At 41.4% G+C, this 20,117-nt stretch overlaps 1 protein-coding gene across 1 annotated transcript in view; it reads right to left on the reverse strand.

The window, feature by feature from the left end:
* The window catches only part of wwc3 (WWC family member 3), a 247,807-nt gene that overhangs the window by 100,794 nt on the left and 126,896 nt on the right, over positions 1–20,117 (reverse strand). Inside the window, exons 3-4 of the mRNA XM_072260748.1 lie at positions 12,798–13,001; positions 10,009–10,085 (exon numbers count right to left, since the gene is read on the reverse strand). Coding sequence (XP_072116849.1) covers positions 10,009–10,085; positions 12,798–13,001 — 281 coding nt within the window. The remainder of the gene's footprint in view (positions 1–10,008; positions 10,086–12,797; positions 13,002–20,117) is intronic.

Consider the following 20,117-nt stretch of genomic DNA (forward strand, 5'->3'; position numbering starts at 1 on the left):
TAGGAAATAATAGAGTGAATGGTAGTTGAGGAGATGGTAGGAGGGAGAACGTTGATCTAAAGTAGAAGATACTGAAAAGCTCTAAATACAGAAGTGATTGAGAAATGGAAGCCAAGCTACAACATAGAAAGATTGAAATATTATGAGTCTTAACTTAGGTGGCAAACTGTACAACTCAGTAAAGGGCTGGTAGGGGGTAATTCTTTAATATTTAATATTTATGGATGTTTATCCAGCTTGATAAATAAATGATTTGGGAGCAAGAAGGCACCAAATATATAATCCTAAAGGAACTTGAGGCTTTACTGACATCATTCTAATTCAGTGAATAGCAATATTTCAGATCAGTAACTCAGTGATGTTACACTAAGAGCCAGTAGGTGAAATTTATTATTTGTTCTTTTCAAATCTTTTTATTGTTATATACAGGAAAAATAACAAGTACATCGAAGTAACAACACTTACAATGCCTCAAAAAAAAGTTATCTTAAAAATTGAAAAATTTTGTGATAACAAAAAAAACCTACTAAGCAGAAAAGTGAGGGAAAAAAATAAGAACCCATTAGGTGTACAACCCCGGAGTCATACAAAAAGCTTCTAAAAATAAACATCAAACTGCCAGCAAGAAAAGAAAATATACTAAAAAAATTTACAATTAGATCGTGGAAAAATTATATCAATTAACTCAAATGATAACAACAAGCAAATGAGCCCCATCTTTTCTCAAAATCAAATAAAGGTTCAAAGGTTCGACTTCTAATTTCTCCAAACTAAGACATAGCATCACTTGAGAGAACCATTGTGACAAAGTGGGAGCTGATGTATCCTTCCACTTCAACAAAATGGCCCTCTTAAAAAATTTAAACTTTGTAGTTTAATTTACCAAAATTACTTTTTTAAGCAATTAAAATTATTTTTTTGAGTGATCCAATATTTTTACTTTGGAAAAATAAAGGTATTAATTCTTTTTTGGATTTATTTAAGGAAGATAGATTGATGTCTTTTGAACAATTAATTGATAAATATTCTTTTTCATACTCACACTTTCTGCAATACCTTCAAGTTAGATATTTTTTACAAAAATATTTAAGTAATTTTCCTTACATATTGGAGGCTGACCTGTTAGATACTATTATGAGTATGAATCCTTTGATTAAGGGTTCTATTGGAAGAATTTATAATTTATTATTACAATGAAATTTATTATTTGGTTAATTTTGCCAATCCAATCTCAGTTACAACACAAATTAATTGCAGATTTTCATCACATACATGTAATATACTGTACACTGATTGCATCCAAGGTTGCTTCCCCATTGTGAGAAATGCTGTATATTTGTATAGTTCTGCTCATTATTATGAAAAGGCAAACAACATTGACAGGCTGAAAGTTGCCAATTTTGTGTCACAATGCAGAAGCAATCTTTGATGCACATACTCGAAGTGAGTACAAAGGAATGAAACTTTGCTTGTTGCATCACAACTCAACACTGTGGAAAGGAAACTCCAGCCACACAGTATCTTCTACTTGCCGGCTAAACTTTGCAGGCACCAGTCAATCTGAGAATCTCCAAGATTATTTTGGGATGGATGCAAAATTGGCCACAAACTACTCACTTGATTTGGTAATCTGGACTTTAAATGAACAGTAGAAATCTGACCAGGACCACATGCGAGTTATTATGAAAGGTTTGGTAAAACTTCAAGTGTTACATGAAAGAACACTTAAAACTATGGTACAATTACTGTTTTGAAAATACATTGCAGTTGCCTCAACTCAACCAGGCAACTGCTGTGTTTATTTTCACAATTCCTCATTAAACCTGATGTGCAACTTTCAGCCTGTCAATGATGTTTGCCTTTTCGTCATAATGTACAGAACTATACAAATATACACAAAAGTTGCTGGTGAATGCAGCAGGCCAGGCAGCATCTCTAGGAAGAGGTACAGTCAACGTTTTGGGCCGAGACCCTTCGTCAGGACTAACTGAAAGAAGAGCTAGTAAGAGATTACTGCCTGGCCTGCTGCGTTCACCAGCAACTTTTATGTGTGTTGCTTGAAATTCCAGCATCTGCAGATTTCCTCGTGTATACAAATATAGTCCTCCCTCTTCCATTGTAAACTTTACAGCTGCAAGTTTATTATTCAGAATAGAGTACACCATTTCATATTGTTTTGCCCTTAAAGTCAAGTTACGATTCTTGAAAATACTTTTTAAACGTTGGATACATGAACCTTAAAGTGTTCTTACCACCTGAACAACAGGTATACCTCCTTGGATACTGTCAGGTGGGATGACCTAACAAAGTAAAGTTATAGTGTTCAGGTCTCTGGCACCAATTCTGCCTCTGTAACTCACAAGGGAAGTTGGGGTGGGTGGCGGAGGGGGGGGGGGAGAAGAGGCACGCTGTAGTGATAGGAGATTTGTTAGTTAGGGGAATGGACAGGAGGTTCTGTGGCAAGAATGAGATTCCCCGATGGTCTGTTGCCTTGCAGGTAGCAGGGTCCAAGATAGCTTGGATTGAATCCTCAGCATTCTTAAGTGGGAGGGTGAACAGCCAGAAGTCGTGGTCCATGTATGTACCAATGACATGGGTAGGATGAGTGATTAGGTTCTGCATAGGGAGTTCAGCGAATTAGTTGCTAAGTTAAAGGGCAGAACCTTCAGGGTTGTGATCTCAGGATTGCTACCTGTGCCACGTGCTAGTGAGGCCAGAACTAGGAAGATTATACAGTTTTTTTAACTTGGCTAAGGAGTTGGTCTAGGAGGGAGGGTAGATTTTTGAATCATTGGGCTCTTTTCCAGGCAAGGTGGGACCTGTACAAAAGGGACATTTGCACCTGAACTGGAGGGGGATTAATATCCAGTGGGAAAATTTGTTAATGCTGAATGGTGGGGTTTAAACTTGAGTTGCAGGGGGATGGGAACCAGAGTGCCAGAACAGTTAGTGGACAGGTTGTGGAGCCAGATTTTGGTAACACCTCAAAGGTAGAAATCAAGGTTGAGCACGGTGTGACTTGTGTCCTGAGCTGCATATATTTCAATGCAAGAAGTATCATAGGAAACGTGAATAATAGTACTGAAGATGAGGTAGCTGGTTTACAAACAGAGGCAATACATAGTGAAGAGAGGCTGTTGGTGGGGCAAAATTGCAGTCAACAGGATGAGCTGCAACGTAAAAGGCAGCCAAAACCGAAAAGGCTGAATAGTACTGAAGGTGTTGTATTTGAATGCAAGCAATATACAGAATAAGGTAGATAAGGAACGGAGTCGTCGACGCTAATGCTTCCTTTTTTTTTTATGATGTTTCATAATAACCCATGTCTTTTTTTTAGTTTAGTTGATTAGCGGGAGGAGAAGATGGCGCGCCTGCGTGTGAGCAGCCCTCCGGTGAAAAATGATATTGTATCTGTTAAATAGGGGCCTTGGACAATTCTGATTTGATGGAGAATGGACATGAAAGCACAGAGGAACATCTGGAGAAATTTCTGAAACGCTCGTTCGCTGCTGTCGTTACTGCGTGGTCAGGAATCTTTCGGAGAATAGGCCTCAAAATCCCCAGCCTTGCCTGCTTTTGGCGACCAAGAAGGAGGTCGAATCGTTCAGACAGAGATGGCGCTCAGTACTCGGTGTCGGAGAACTGATCAGAGCTCTAAGCTTTCCGATGACTCAGAGTCGGACTGTGGTCGGCATGGCAGGGAGAGTTTTCTTCCTTCTCCCATCTGCGTGAGATGTGGGACATTTGAGAGACTTTGAACTTCTACTGTGCTCATGGACTTCTTCATCAAGTTCTGGTATTGTTGCACTGTTGTAACTATATGTTATAATTATGTGGTTTTGTTAGTTTTTTTTTCAGTCTTGGTCTGTCCTGTGTCTTGTGATATCACACCGGAGGAAATATTGTATCATTTCTTAATACATGCATTACTAAATGACAATAAAAGAGGACTACGTGTCTTCGTAATCTAACATTGTTTAGGTTAGTTTTTTTTGGGGGGGGGGGTTATATTTTTATTTTTTTTAGATATTTTTCTTTGTTTTATATTGTTCATCTGTATCCTGTATGATTGGGAGTTTTAACATTTAAGTGTCAAGTGGGTTTATATTTAACTATGTCAATTACAACAATGTATTCCCAATAACTTTGTATCATATTATTTGTTTCATAATATGTTTATTATTATGAAACTAATAAAAAGATTGAAAAAGAAAAGGTAGATGAACTTGCAGCACAGTTGCAGATTGGCATGTATGATGTTGTAGGCATCACTGAATCATGGCTGAAAGAAGACTATAGCTGTACCAAAAGGACAGGCAAGAAGGCAGAGGGGACTGTGTTGTTCTGTTGGTAAAAAAATGAAATCAAATCACTAGAAAGAGATGACGTAAGGTCAGAAGGTGTTGAATCATTGTGGATAGAGCTAAGGAACTGCAAGGCTAAAAAGACCATAATGGGAGTGGTATACATACCCCCAAGCAGTACAAACAGTAGTAAGGATGTGGGTCTAGAAATCATAATAGGAGATAGAAAATGCATGCCAAAGGGGCAGTGTTACCAAAGTTATGGGATGGTTCAATATACAGGCAGATTGGTAAATCAGGTTGGTGCTGGATTCCAGGATGGAGAATTTCTAGAGTGCCTAAGAAATGGCTTTTTAGAGCAGCTAGTGGTTGAGTCCACTAGAGCATCAGCTATTCTGGATTGGGTGTTGTGCAATGAACCAGAATTGATTAGAGCTTGACGTAAAAGAACCTTTAGGGAAGAAGTGATCATAAAATGATCGAATTCACCCTGAAACTTGAGAAGGAGAAACGAGAGTCAGATGTATCAATATTTTAGTGAGTAAAGGGGATTACAGAGTCATGAGAGACGAGTTAGCCAGAATTGATTGGAAAAGAACACTGGCAGGGAGGACAGCAGGGCTGCAATGGCTGGAATTTCTGGAAGCAACTCGGAAAGGCTCAGGATATATACTTCCCAAAAAGGAAGTAGTATTCTAAAGAAAAGATGACACAACCATGGCTAACAAGACAAAGCCAACATAAAAGCTAAAGAGAGGGCATATAATAGTGTAAAAATTAGTGGGAAGTTAGAGGATTGAGATGTTTTTAAAAACCAACAGAAGTCAACTAAAAAAGTCATTAAAAAGTAAAGATGGAATACAAAAGTAAGCTGGCCAATAATATTAACGAGGATACCAAAAGTTTCTTCAGATATATAAAGTGCAAAAGAGAGTTAAGAGTGGATATCAGACTGCCAGAAGACAATGCTGGAGAGGTAATAATAGGAGAACAACAAAAAGGTGGACAAAATGAGTAAGTATTTTGCATCAGCCTTCACTTTGAAAGACACTAGCTGTATGGTGAAAATTCCAGGTGTCAGGGAGCATGAAGTGTGTGAAGTCACCATAACTAGAGAGAAGATTCTTGGGAAACTGAAAGGTCTGAAGGTAGATAAGTCACCTGGACCAGACTGTGTACACCCCGGAGTTCTGAAACAGGTGGCTGAAGAGATCTTGGATGCATTAGTAATGGTCTTTCAAGCAGCACTAGATTCTAGAATGGTTCTGGTAGACTGGAAGATCACAAATGTCACTCTGCTCTTCAAGAAGGGAGAGATGCAGAAGAAAGGAAATTGTAAGCCAGTTACTCTGTCCTCAGTTGTTGGGAAGATGTTTTAGTCGATTATTAAGGATGAGATCTCAGGATATTTGGAGGCACATGACAAATTAGGCCATGGTCAGCATGGTTTCCTTAAGGGAAATTCTATCCTGACGAATTTGTTGCAATTCTTTTAAGAAATAACAAGCAGGACAGACAAAGGAAAATTGGTTGATGCCGTATACTTGAAATTTTCAGAAGGTCTTTGACAAGGTGCTACACACAAAGCTGCTTAACAAGCTATGAGTCCATGGTATTACAAGAAAGATTCTAGCATGAATAAAGCAGTGGCTGAGTGGCAGGAGGCAAAGAATGGGAATAAAGGCTTTTCTAGTTGTCTGCTGGTGACTTCCAGTGGTGTTCCACGGGGGTCTGAGTTGGAACCAATTCTTTTTATGTTATACATCAATGATTTGGATAATGGAATTGATGGCTTTGTTGCAAAGTTTACAGACGAAATGAAGATAGGCAGAGAGGTAGGTAGTTTTGAGGAAGTAGACAGGCTACAGAAAGACAGACAGATTTGAAGAATGGCCAATGAAATGGCAAAGGGAATACAGTGTCGAGAAGTTTTGGGTCATGCACTTTGGTAGAATTGAAGGGGTTGCCTATTTTTTTTTAAAACGGAGAGAAAATACAAAACACTGAGGTGCAAAGGGACTTGGGAGTCCTTGTGCAGGGTTCCCCAAAGGTTAATCTGCAGGTTGAGTCTGTGGTGAGGAAGGCAAATGCAATGTTAGCATTCTTGTTAGCAAATGGGCCAAATGATCTAATTCTACTCCTACATCTTATGGTCTTAGGTTTTACACCCTTATTCAATGTGGAGAAGCACACCACCAGTTTGTAGTCACAGCTTTGGATTCTCTTTTTTCAGGGTAGAATTAAAAGCAAGGATGTAATATTGATGTAATGTTGAGACTTTATAAAGCACTGGTGAGGGCTCATTTGGAACATTGCAAACAGTTTTGGGCCCCTTATCTAAGAAAAGACGTGCTGAAACTGGAGAGGGTCCAAAGGAAGTTCACGAATATGATTCCAGTAATGATTGCCTTGTCATATGAAGAACGTTTGATGGCTCTAGGCCTGTATTCACCAGAATTCAGAATGGTACAAGGCCTTGATAGAGAGGATATGGATAGGATGTTTCCTATGTTAGGAAATTCTATGACCAGAGGACACAGCATCAGAATAAAGGGGTGTCCATTTAGAACAGAGATGAGGAGGAATTTCTTTAGCCAGAGAGTGGTGAATCTGTGGAATTCTTTGCCACAGGCAGCTGTGGAAGTCAAGTCTTTATGTATATATGGAGTTGAGGATGGGAAAAAAGGATCAGACATGATTGAATGGTGGAGCAGACTCAAAGGGCTAAATGGCTTAATTCTGCTCCCATGTCTCATGGTCTTGTATTTAAAGCTGATAGATTCTTGATTTTTCAAGGTATGAAGGGATAAGGGGAGAGGCAGAGGATTGGGGCTGAAGGGAATATTGGATCAGCCATGATGAAATGGCAGAGCAGACTCGATGGGTCAAATGGCCTAATTCTGCTCCTACATCTTATGGTCTTAGGTCTTGCACCTTTATTCAATGTGGAGAAGCGCACCGTCAGTTTGTAGTCACAGCTTTGGACTTTCTTTTTTCATTCCAATATCTCGCTTCTTTTTGGGAACTATCAACTCTTGCTCAGAGTTTCACAAATGCCAGAACATTCCTATTGTTGAGTCATATTGTTGTTTTGCGTGACTCATAGAATACTATGATGGATTACAGTTCACCAGACACTAATCAATTTCTTCCTTCCCTGAACAGGGTCTCCACAACTTTTTGCACTCCCTTTCCCCTTTAGCCTTCTATAAGAACAACAAATTAATCATCAATGGGAAAATAGAACAAATTTCGTATGGTTCACACTAACCCAGGCGAAATCTCTAACCCAGGCAAAATCTTTAACTATCAGGCCAACAAGAAAGCTAACTTTTTACTAATCTTTGCAAATTCTGTCAGCCTTGCTTTATAACTTATAAATGATATCTTGTTAATAGCTGAATGCACCTTGAATATCCCAACAACTTTTAGACACATCAGGTCAATAAAGTGGTCAGAGAAACCCAAGAGAATGAACTACTGTGTCCGAATTTCCTTGTTTTCTTCTGCATTTACTGATCAGCCTAAACCTTTACATTTTATGAACTTTTCAGATACTTGATTAAATTACCAATGCCTTTTATTTACCTAGAATCAGTGTACACAAAAAGGTTATTTGGTCCAGTCTGCGATTGCTTTTTGTGGAAAGGATCAAATTCTACCTATGGCTGTTCATATTCTTCCCTTTCAAACAGCAATTGAATTCCCCTTTAAAAATCACTTCTAAGCTTGCTTCCATTGTTTTTTTTTAATATACAGGATACGCTAGATACGACAAATGTATCCTCAACTTCCCTTTGGCTTTCCCTCTGCCAGTGAAAGCACTCCCCCTTTTGTCTAATCTTAACCAAACCACTCACAGCTTTGAACATAAAGCAAAGCGCCAGTTAACCTGCTTTGTTTGAAGAACAGTCACATGGACTTGTTGGGCCAAAGGACTACATCCACACTGTATTGTTCTACAACTCTAACAATCTCAGTTTCTCCAAGTCTCTCTAAAGTTACTCACCCTTCACACCATTCTGGAAAGCCTCTATAAATCAGGCGGGAGGAGAAAGAGCAGCGCGCTGCGCGTGCGCAGCCTCCAGTGAAAAAATAATATATCCATTAAATAGGGGCTGTGGACAATTCTGATTTGATGGAGACGGACGTGAAAGCACAGAGGAACATCTGGAGAAATTTCTGAAATGCTCATTCACTGCTGTCGTTACTGCATGGTTTGGGAATCTTCCAGAGGGAAGGCCTCAAAATCTCCAGCTTTGCCTGCTGTTGGCGACCAAGATTGAGGTTGAATCGTCCGGGCAGAGATGGCGCTCAGTACTCAATGTCGGAGAGCTGATTCGGAGGCTCGAAGTTTTCGGATGACTCAGAGACGGATTGTGGTCGGGCATGGCACGGAGAGTTTTTCTTCCTTCTCCCGTCTGCGTGAGATGTGGGACATTTGAGAGACTTTGAACTTTCTACTGTGTTCATGGACTTCTTCATCAAGTTATGGTATTGTTGCACTGTTGTAACTATATGTTATAATTATGTGGTTTTGTCAGTTTTTTCAGTCTTGGTCTGTCCTGTGTTTTGTGATATCACACCGGAGGAAATATTGTATAATTTCTTAATGCATGCATTACTAAATGACAATAAAAGAGGACTGCGTGTCTTCATAATCTAAATGTTTGCTCAGAATAGTGCTCTTATCCCTTGGAATTCAACTAAATTAATGTCATTGCCCGTAAGTCACTCACAGCAATCTCAAATGGATTTATAACATGGAGAGAGGAAGCACTCTGATTTATACCTGACCAATCCATTGCTCATTCTAATCCAGCTGAGATCAACACTACTGTCTGTTCCTAAATTGATATGACACAGATATTTCCAGCTTTATTTTATAACCTTGACACCAACTGCCAGCTATCATGAGGGAGTTTACTGAACAAAATCACAATACAAAACTTCATTATTCACCCATGAAAAGAGTGCTGATAACACAGACTAATCCCACTGTAATGAACCTCTCTTTTGCTTCCAGATGTGACCATGGTTTAGACCCCAAACCTTTACAATTCCTTTCCCCCCATAGATGCTGCTTGATTCACTGAATTCCTCCAGCAGATTGCTTGTCACTCCAGATTCTAGCATCTGCAGCTCTTTATTATCACATCACTTTGCCATATATCGACAACTCTTTTGCCATTTCACCACACCTCCTTCCACCACATCACATGTCTTCCTGTTCCCCAGCTTTGCCACTGCTCCAAAGCTACTTCTCTCCAAGATTTTCCAGCCCTGGCTCTCTCGATGGACACTGCAGGATTTGTTGAGTCACACGGCAATTTCTGCTTCTACTTCGGTCTTCCAGAATCCACAGTGACTTGATCTAATTTACGAAGCCAGTTTGGCTTTAATTTGGTATTTCCTCCAGTTATTCTGGAATCATTTGTTCCATCATAAATCCCAGAGCTTCTGAGTTGTAGGATGTCAAATGATCCACCAAGTGAATTTGCCCAAGAACCCTCCTCTTACTTCTAAAGGCTGTGAAGCAACCAGTGCAGCTCCAGTCCAGCTGTTCACAGTATCACTAAGCACATAGTGAAAAACTTTTAGCAAAGGTACAGTAAAGGCCTCAAAACTTCCACAGATCTGACAAGAGAGATTGGTCAACGTGGGATGGGTTTACAACTATAACAAGGTTCAGCAGTTCACTTACCCCTTCTCTTCGACTAGCAATTTCTGCTTTGATCTGGTCAGGATCATACTTCGTGTTGGAGGATGAACTTGAATACACTGTTTAGAAAAAAAAAACAAAAATCAGCAACATGGAATCAATGCTTGGAGTTCAAAACAACAGGAAAAAAAGGTCAAACTACTGGTTTACAGATCAGAGCTTAGGGGACTGCTGGTGGTCAAGTTGAACAGGAATGGGAGGTATGGTCAATTTCACACCAGCACCAGTTAATGCTGGAGAATCTGATGTGAAAACCAAAGGGCCTGCAAGGTGAAAGTGATGAAGACAGTGAATGAGTTGAGTGGAGAAACAGGAGGTATGAAAGGAAGGTAGAGGGAAAGCAGTGTTGGTGGGTCCAAGAGTGGGAAGGACCATGATTCACCTGATCTCTCCTCTGGCTCAGCCACTCCATTGCAAATAGGCACAATAACTTAACCTAGACTTTTAAATAAAAGACCACCAAGAACTTCTTGTGATGCACGGCGTCTTGAATTCTACAGTATTATGCATCTGTGCTTTTTAAAAATTCAGCTACAAGATCATTTTGTCCATGAGTCTCTGTGTGATTTGGTGGTTCTGAAATTGGAGATTTGTATCAGTTTAAATACTGATGGATTATTGTAAAAATCTAACTGGTTTATTAGTGTACATCGGGAAAGAAAAATTCTTTATCTAGCCTGGCCAATACATGACTCTTTAACTGCTCCACCACACTCAAGACCTTGTTAGCACTGAGGAGGAATCTCAACATACAACTAAAGGTGTTCAAGCAGGCAGCCCCACTGTTCACTCCTCAAGACAACTAAAGACAGAACAAACTCTGGCCATTCCAGCAACACCCACATAAATTAGAAGCAAGATTTCATCAGTTTAGTTACACATCAATGATAAAGAATGAACCACATTTTTTTTTGTGAGCAGATTCTCATCCAAGTCAGGAAAGGTGTTTAATAGGATTGGATGGTGGGAATGAAGCTCAAGAGCACAGGTAAAATACTCTGTGGCACAGCCTCGGAGATGTCCATCATGAATAACACCTGAGACCACCTGGACTTCCAACTTAAGCAAACTAATCAAACCAAAGGAATTCTATATGGGAACAATGCACGGCTGCACAGATATATCAAAGGTCAGCTTTAGGAAGTGCAAAGTTAGCACCTGACCGATAACCATTTAAAGGTGACTGTGTGACTGTTTCCACGGCCATCTTTTCCAACTAGAAACATTAGGGCGAAACAGGGACCACATTCTTGGGTTGTGTCAAACCCCGTATGAGATTAGAGGAGCAGTTTTTCCCCCAGTAATAAAGGACCTGTGGAAGACGTTACTGGCTCCTGAAGCGGATGCAAATTCCTCCAAGTGAGAGCAAACCCAGTTTAAGGCCAGGGCACAGACCACCTCACAAGAGGTACATGTTGGAAAACAATGTCAGGTCTTAGTTTTCAGTGTCTATAGGAAAAGGAAGTGGGAGGCCACACAGGAATTCCCCAATGTATCCTTCATTAATAATAAAGACAGAAAATGTTGGAGATACCCAGCAGGTTGGACAACATCTGTAGAGAGAGAAGCAGTTACCTTTTCAGATTAATACAAATAACTACTTCTGATTAAAGTTCATCAACCTGAAAACATGAATTACTTCTCCCTCCTCAGATTCTAGCATCTGTGGAGGGTTTTATTTGGTATTTTTATCCCTGATTACTTTGCCTGGCTTTCTTCCTTCCTCAGTAAATCCATTAGACCAGATAGGGTGGAGGGCAGACTGTGATACACCAGGCATCATGCCAGTGTGGAACAAAGTGGATGGATTAGATAGCTCTTTAATGTCCAACATCAATCTTGCATCCACTGCTGTCACCTCCTATGCACTGCCAGTGGCGTGCATCTGTGATTACATTCACTGACAACCAAAGCTGTTGAAAAAGCAATGGGAAACTGTCAAAATGCAATACTATAAACCTACTAATCATTCATTCTTTAGCTAATGTCAAAAACTAAGAGATGGAGACAAAGAGAGAGAGACAGGCAGAAAGAGTGGTGACATACAGACAGGGAGAGAGGCAGAAAATAAAGGTTGTGAGTGAGCAATCAAGCACGAGAGATTGGCTGGATGTGCTCAGAGTGTAATTGAATGTTTAAAGGCCAACTCATCTGTGTTTAACATTAATGTCATTGTGGAATTGAGTTGATCCCCATCACCTCTTCGTTCCCTGTGAATTAAGCGGATCTATAGGTAGAAGCACAGCCAATCGGGTGAAGCAGCCTTGCAAGCAGATACTTGCTTTACAGAGTATCCTATGCTAAGGTTGGAAAATATATTGAAGACTGGCATCTGAATGGCTATGTTGATACCTTTCAGTGTCAATCTCAATTTGCTGAACTTGACTCGTGCTTCTGTTTATGTACTAACCCTCAACAGTTCAGTTTGCTGGCCACATCGGAGGTGAACTCTTCCAGTTCCCAACCACTCCCCAGAGTGAAAATACAACTTTGTGGAAGAACTGCAAAACAGCAGAGAAGTAAAAGAATGCAGAGATGGTGGAGTGGCTTGCAGGGGAGGAGTGGTACAGAGAGTGTGCATATTTATTTTCTAACTGCTGCAAACATGGAAACATTGACTATTTTGACCTCCGGTTTAAACTGAGCCACTCAGGCAGCGAGTCCTCCTTAAGCCTGAGGGAATAAGTTACTTTGGTAACATGTGAAATTGACAGTGAGATAGACATTATTGGTTCCTAGTGAAACAGTGGGAAGTACTGGTGGGTACTCACAGCTGACGTAGGAGATACTGTCGTTCTCGCACAGGTCGTGCAGTTGCTGGTACTCCTCCTGGGCAAGTTCCAGCCGCTGTTTCTTCACCTGGTAGATCTCTTTCTTGGCATTCAGAGCCTCCTGGGCTACCACCAAGTACTCTTTCAGCATGCGTTCCTGCTCTCGCCGCCACTGCGCCCTGGGGTCTTCAATCTGTGTCACCTCTGAATCACAACAATTTTATTAGTGAAGAAACCTGAGCATCAGACACCTAACGTGAAGCGCTGTCTCGAGAATGCTGCAACCAGGCCATGCCATCTTATTGCAGCTACCACAGAGCAGGAGGTACAGAAGCCTGAAGTCCTACACCGATACAGTGTGAATAGGCCCTCCCGGCCCTTTCAGCTTCACCACCCCTGCAACTCCCGACAATTCCGATTTAACCGTAACCTACTCGCACGACAATTTACAATGACCAATTAACTGACAAACCTGTACATCTTTGGACAGCAGGGGAAAGCCCGCACATTTCACGGGGAGGGCGTACAGACTCTTTACAGACGCCGCCGGAATTGAACTTCGAACTCCGACGCCTTGAGCTGCAATAGCCTTGAGCTAACCATGTTACCATGGTGCCCATTTGTGGTTGTTTCGATAACAACTACTCTGCTCTTGAATAAACCTGCACAATCCTAATCATCAGAGTTGAGCAACACCATGACAATTTTACACTACAATGGCCTTTTTCTTTGTCTTGTGCTGTTGTATAATTTCCTATCCAACTGACGATTATGCTGTACGTCTAATGCTCTGTGCCTGTGAGGTTGCTGCAAGTAAGCTTTTCACTGTACCAGTGCATGCATTCACTCATGCATCCGACAATAAACTCAACTTGACTTGACACGACTTAACATTAAAGCACAGCGGTGCAGCTACTACAACAGCTGGCTCACAACTGCGTCAACATGGGTTCAGTCCTGAGCTTGGATGCTGTCTGCATAGAATTTACTCATTCTCCACATATTCATTGCGTACTCTGGTTTCCTCCCGTATGCCAAAGACATGTGAGCTTTTCAATAAATAAGTCATTGTAATTTGTCCCAATGTAGATAGGCAGTTGAACAATATGGCTGAGGTTAACATACTTCTTAAGGTTTTTATAACCGGGGGTGGTAATGGGGACAAGCTCCCACCACCTATTAAATGCTCCCAATGGCATGCGACTCAAATAGCCTCTGACAACCAAGTCCAGCTCCTGGCCTTCACGTGTGGCTTAGCTACTGAGCCCGGCAGAACTGTTTCTACTAACAGGAGAAGGGGCAAAGGAAAAGGCTGTCTTAAAACCAGTCGCTTCGAGCAGACAGGGCTCATCAGGCGTGGTTGGCAGCTCAGCTAGGAGAAGGAAAACTCTGATTTCATACCTTCACTGCCTTGCAGCTATACCCACTCATGGGGAAGGATTCAGGAGTAAACCCCGAATGAAAAATTCAGAGCTGGAGTCTTTAAGGCAGTCCTACGTTGAGTTCAACACAGACTGGCAACTCCTGCGATGCTGCTGGTGCCAAAGTGTATTGGTCTCTGCTGTTCGTTTGGGTTCATCAGATGTGTGGAAAAAGGGAGCGTGCTACATGGACAACAACTTGCTCTCTATATTTTACTGCCCTGCCCTGCGTATCTAGACAGCTAGGACCCAACATCCATGGTCGACCCTGACCAACGAAAGCCTCATTTAACATGCATCTGAGAGAGAATGGAACTGATGAAATTGTTCTGAGAGCCAGCATAGATTTTGTGGGCTGAACAGCTCCTAAATCACAGGGTAATAACAAATCCGAGCAAGTTTTCCTTCCCCCTTTTGCTTAAGGCCTCATTGCACCAGGCAACCCAGACCAGTTTGCAAAGAAGCTTCTTTCAAACAAGCATGTGGATCATTTGGAAAAATAGCTTCCTTCACCTCATCTCAAATATTTAAAACAACATTCACTCTGATGAACCTTATTGGGTGTTAACCTACGGACAAATATTTAAAGAAACCTGCTGCCTGCATAAATAAAGGAAGATTTCTAAAATATCCCATTTATGTATGTGAATAAAACAATTACTCATCATTAGAGAGTCAAAATTCCACAGCTCTAACCCCACAGCACTGTGCTGGTACCTTCAACTCACCTTCTAAAGAGTAATTGGGAAGGGGCAATAACTAAGGGCCATGCCAGTGACTTGGATCCGCTCCAATTTGCCTACTGAAGCAACAGGTCTACAGCAGATGCTAACTTGATGGCTCTTCACACAACCCTGGAACATCTGGACAGCAAATGATGCTCTTCATTGATTACAGATTGGCATTTAATACCATCATCACTGCAAAACCAATCAGTAAACTCCATGACCTGGGCCTCAATACATCCTTGTGCAAATGGATCCTGGATTTGCTCACTTGTAGACCCCAGTCAGTTCCGATTGGCAAAAACATCTCCTCCACAATCTCCATCAGCACAGGAACACCACAGGGGTGTGTACTTAGCTCCCTGCTCTACTCGCTTTATACCTATGACTGTGTGGCTAAGTACATCTCCAACACCACACACAAGTTTGCTGACCACACAATCGTTATGGGCTGTATCAAAGGGGGTAATGAATCAGCATACAGGAGGGAGATTGAAAACTTGGCTGAGTGGTTTAATAACAACAACCTCCCTCTCACTGTCAGTAAATGCATGAAACTCATAGTAGACTTCAGGAGAGGGAAACCAGAGGTCCATGAGCCAGTACTCATCGAAGGATCAGAGGTGGAGAGGGTCAGTAACTTTGAATTCCTGGGTGCCACTATCTCAGAGGACCTGTGCTGGATCTAACATATCAATGTATTGCAAAGAAAGCACGAACAGCACCTCTACTTCCTCAGGAGTCTGTGGAGGTTCGGCATATCATCAAAAACCTTGGTAAACTTCTATAGATGTGCGGTGGAAAGTGTGCTGACTGGCTGCATTACAGCCTAGTATGGGAGCACCAATGCCTTTGAGCAGAAAACCCTACAAAAGGTAGTGGATTCGGCCCAGTACATCACAGGCAAAACCCACCCAACCATTGAGGACATCTACATGAAAGGTTGCCATAGAAAAGCAGCATCCATCATCAATTATCCTCATTGAAGCCAGGCTGCTTTCTCATTGCTACCAACGAGAAGGTGGTACAGGGGCCTCAGGACTCACACCACCAGATACAAGAACAGTTACCACCCCTCAACCATCAGAGTTTTGAACAAAAGGGGATAGCTATTCACATTTGAGGACCTCGTTATATTGTTATTTCATGCTCATTATTTATTGCTATTTATTTATATCTGCATTTGCAGTTTGTTTGCAGTTAACAGGTCTTGATGTTTACCGTTTAATACATTTGCTGAGTATGCCCGCAGAAAAAGAATCTCAGGGCCGAATGTGGTGACATGTATGTACCCTGATAATAAATTTTACTTTGAACTTTGAAAAGGACTCAGTTGTCTGTATGCTATTTCTATGAACAGGCCATGTGGTCTCTTTATCCTCATCATGAGTGGATTGAACAGCAGAAACACCTACTCGCACAAAAGTACCCAAAACCAACACGTCAAATTGTTACTGATTGTATAAGATTATAGATAAGAGAACACCAAGTTTTAGTTTCCACGCCAGGAAAGTGTTCAAATACCCAACAGCTGTAACTGCCATTAAGCGCGCCTTCTGGGGACAGACAGAGAGGTGAAGCAGAGGATGAATGTACAACGGGTAGGATTCTGGTCTCATTCTCTGTCTGGCAGCAAAAGAATGCAAGCACTCCGAGTCATCTTGGCCACAAGTGCAGCTGGGATGACTATACTGATATGAATCAGAAGTCTAGCATGTATGGTATGACAACATTCAAATCAGAGTGGAGTTGAGAGGAAAGAGACAGTGCAAATTAATTTGTTTAACCGTATCATTAACGAAGAAATCTTTGCACCTTATGACGTGGGATTGACAGAAAATGTTTGGAAGGTGTACTAAGCAATGGATAGCAAAGTGGCTGAAGCTCGTTGTGCTACAGGTCCATCGCAATATAATCCATAGGTGGGGGGAGGGGAGTAGGATTCAAGCATGCTCTTTGCCTCATCAGCAAAAGATGCTTGACCATCACAAACTTCTAACATCAAGATTAATCACCCTGGGAGAAATAAAATTATACTAGCCACTCTTAGATCAGTACTTCACTTGTGTTACCAACAGTTCTGGCTCATGTTCAAGTCAGTCACCCACAACACTGTGGTATTAACATAGAAGAGTACAGCAAGGAACAGGCCATTCAGCCCACAATGTTGTGCTAGACCAGCTAAAAAGCAAATCAAAAACACCCAAACACTAATCCCTCCTACCTACACCATGTCCATATCTCTCCATCTTCCTCACATCCGTGTGCCTATCCAAACATCTCTTTAGAGCCTCTAATGTATTTGCCTCTACCACTGTACCAGGCAGTGCTTTCCAGACATCCACCACTCTGAGTAAAAAGTTTATCCCTCACATCCCCCTCAAACCTACCCCTTCTCACCTTCAATACATGCTCTCTGGTATTGGGCATTTTGCCTTCAGGTATGGCATTTAATTGTTATTGAAGGACTCAGCGAGCATTCCTGTCAATTATTCTCTGCTTAGGAAGCAGTTCATTAGTTTCAATGAAATGCTCCTTTTGTCAGGAGATAAAGGGGATGAGGGGAGTGGTGAATCAGGGACCTGCGAGTGTGATGTTGGTGGTTGGTTCTGGGCAATTAAGTCCTGGGAGAGCAATCGGATGCCTGATGGTCCTCAGCCTGTGGGCTGATGGTATCCCAAAGAAATGTTGTGTAGTAAGTAAAATCAGCATGTAAATAACCTGGGTCTCAGATGTATGCTAAGCAACTGGTTCAATACTTTGGCTTCCAATAGATAACTGCAACGTGCAGCACAGAGAAAGTGGAAGTGCCACCTTTAAGATGAGGAAACGGAGTAGATGGGGGTTAAAGATACATGAGATGACTTTACAAGTCGAGGTTCTTTACAGCTTCACTGGTCAAAATTTATACTCTACCAACTTTCTCACAACTGTTAGTGGGAGCTTGCTACGTAGAGGTTAGCTGCCATACTTCTGATGACAGAGTTATTCAAAACTTCATTTGATATGGAAAACTTGGATTGGGGAGACTTTAAAAAAAGAGCCAATTGAAGCCTTTTCAGTATAGTTATTCACAAATTGTTTTTATGACCTAGAAATATGATTTTACAAATGTACTTGACTTTAAGAATTTTGATCACCGCTCAGACGAGGGCATTGTAAAATCTGTCTCTATGAGGAAGACCTCCCTGCATTACTGACCCCCTGTCCAACACATACAGACCCTCACCCACATACCTCAATGTTTAATTCTCAGTTCCAATGATGGTAGCACATGCAGGATATTTATTTATTGCAATGGGGCAGGTGGGACCTGTACAAGAGAGACGGGTTACACCTGAACTACAAGGGGACCAATATCCTTGCAGGAAGGTTTGTTAGTGCTGTTGGGGAGGGTTTAAACTAGATTTGCAGAGGGATGGGAACCAGAGTGCCAAAGGAGATGGTGGAGCGGGGGTGAAAATAAATGATGTTAAAAGTTCATGCAAAGTCACAAATAGAAGGGTTGTGTGTGGTGGTAATAATTTTCTGAGGTGTGTTTATTTCAATGCAAGGAGTATTGTGAGGAAGGCTGATGAGCTGAGGGCATGGATTGACACATGGAATTACGACATTATAGCCATTAGTGAAACTTGGCTAGAGGAGGGGCAGGACTGGCAGCTTAATGTTCCAGGGTTCCGATGTTTCAGACGTGATAGAGGCAGAGGAATGAAGGATGGGGGGTGGTGGCATTGCTAGTCAGGGAAAATGTTACAGCAGAGTTCAGGCAGGACAGATTAGAGGGCTTGTCTACCGAGGCCATATGGGTGGAGCTGAGAAACAGGAAAGGTATGACCACATTAATGGGGTTGTATTATAGAGCACCCAATAGTCAGCGAGAATTGGAGCAGCAAATCTGCAGAGAGATAGCAGACAACTGCAGGAAACAAAGTTGTGATAGTAGGGGATTTTAAAATTTTCCACATTATTGATTGGGACTCCCATACTGTTAAAGGTCTAGACGGGTTAGAGTTTGTAAAATGTGTTCAGGAAGGTTTTCTAAATCAATATATAGAGGTGCCAACTAGAGAGGATGCAATATTAGATCTCCTATTAGGAAACGAGTTAGGACAGGTGACGGAAGTGTGTGTAGGGGAACACTTTGGTTCCAGTGATCATAATACCATTAGTTTCAACTTGATCATGGATAAAGATAGATCTGGTCCTCGGGTTGAGGTTCTAAACTGGAAAAAGACCAAATTTGAAAAATGAGAAAGGATCTAAAAAGCATGGATTGGGACAGGTTGTTCTCTGGCAAGGATGTGATTGGTAAGTGGAAGGCCTTCAAAGGAAAAATTTTGAGAGTGCAGAGTTTGTATGTTCCTGTCAGGATTAAAGGTAAAGTGAATAAGAATAAGCAACCTTGGTTCTCAAGGAATATTGGAACTCTGATAAAGAAGAAGAGCGAGATGTATGACATGTATAGGAAACGGAGCAAATAAGGTGCTTGAGGAATATAAAAAGTGCAAAAAACTTAAGAAAGAAACTAGGAGGGCTAAAAGAAGACATGAGGTTACTTTGGCAGTCAAGATGAAGGATAATCCAAACAGCTTCTGCAGGTTATTAAGAGCAAAAGGATAGCAAAGGATAAAATTGGTCCTCTTGAAGATCAGAGTGGTCGGCTATGTATGGAACCAAAATAAATGGGGTAAGATCTTAAATGGGTTTTTTGCATCTGTATTTACGAAGTCAATGGCATGGAATCAATGGAAATAAGGCAAACAAGTGAGGTCATGGAACCTATACAGATTGAAGAGAAGGAGGTGCTTGCTATCCTGAGGCAAATCAGAGCAGATAAAACCCCAGGACCTGACAGGGTATTCCTTTGGACCTTGAAGGAGACTAGTGTTGAAATTGCAGGAGCCCTGGCAGATATATTTAAAATGTCAGTACCGGAGGTGCCGGAGGATTGGAGGATAGCTCACGTTGTTCTGTTGTTTAAAAGGCTCTAAAAGTAATCCGGGAAATTATAGGCCAGTAAATTTGACGTTGGTAGTAGGTAAATTATTGGAAGAAGTACTAAGAGATAGGATCTACAAGTATTCGGATAGACAGGGACTTATTAGGGAGAGTTAACATGGCTTTGTGCGTGGTAGGTCATGTTTATCAAATCTATTAGAGCTTTTCGAGGAGGT

The sequence above is a fragment of the Mobula birostris genome, chromosome 6, assembly GCF_030028105.1.
Source record: "Mobula birostris isolate sMobBir1 chromosome 6, sMobBir1.hap1, whole genome shotgun sequence".
NCBI lineage: Eukaryota > Metazoa > Chordata > Chondrichthyes > Myliobatiformes > Myliobatidae > Mobula > Mobula birostris.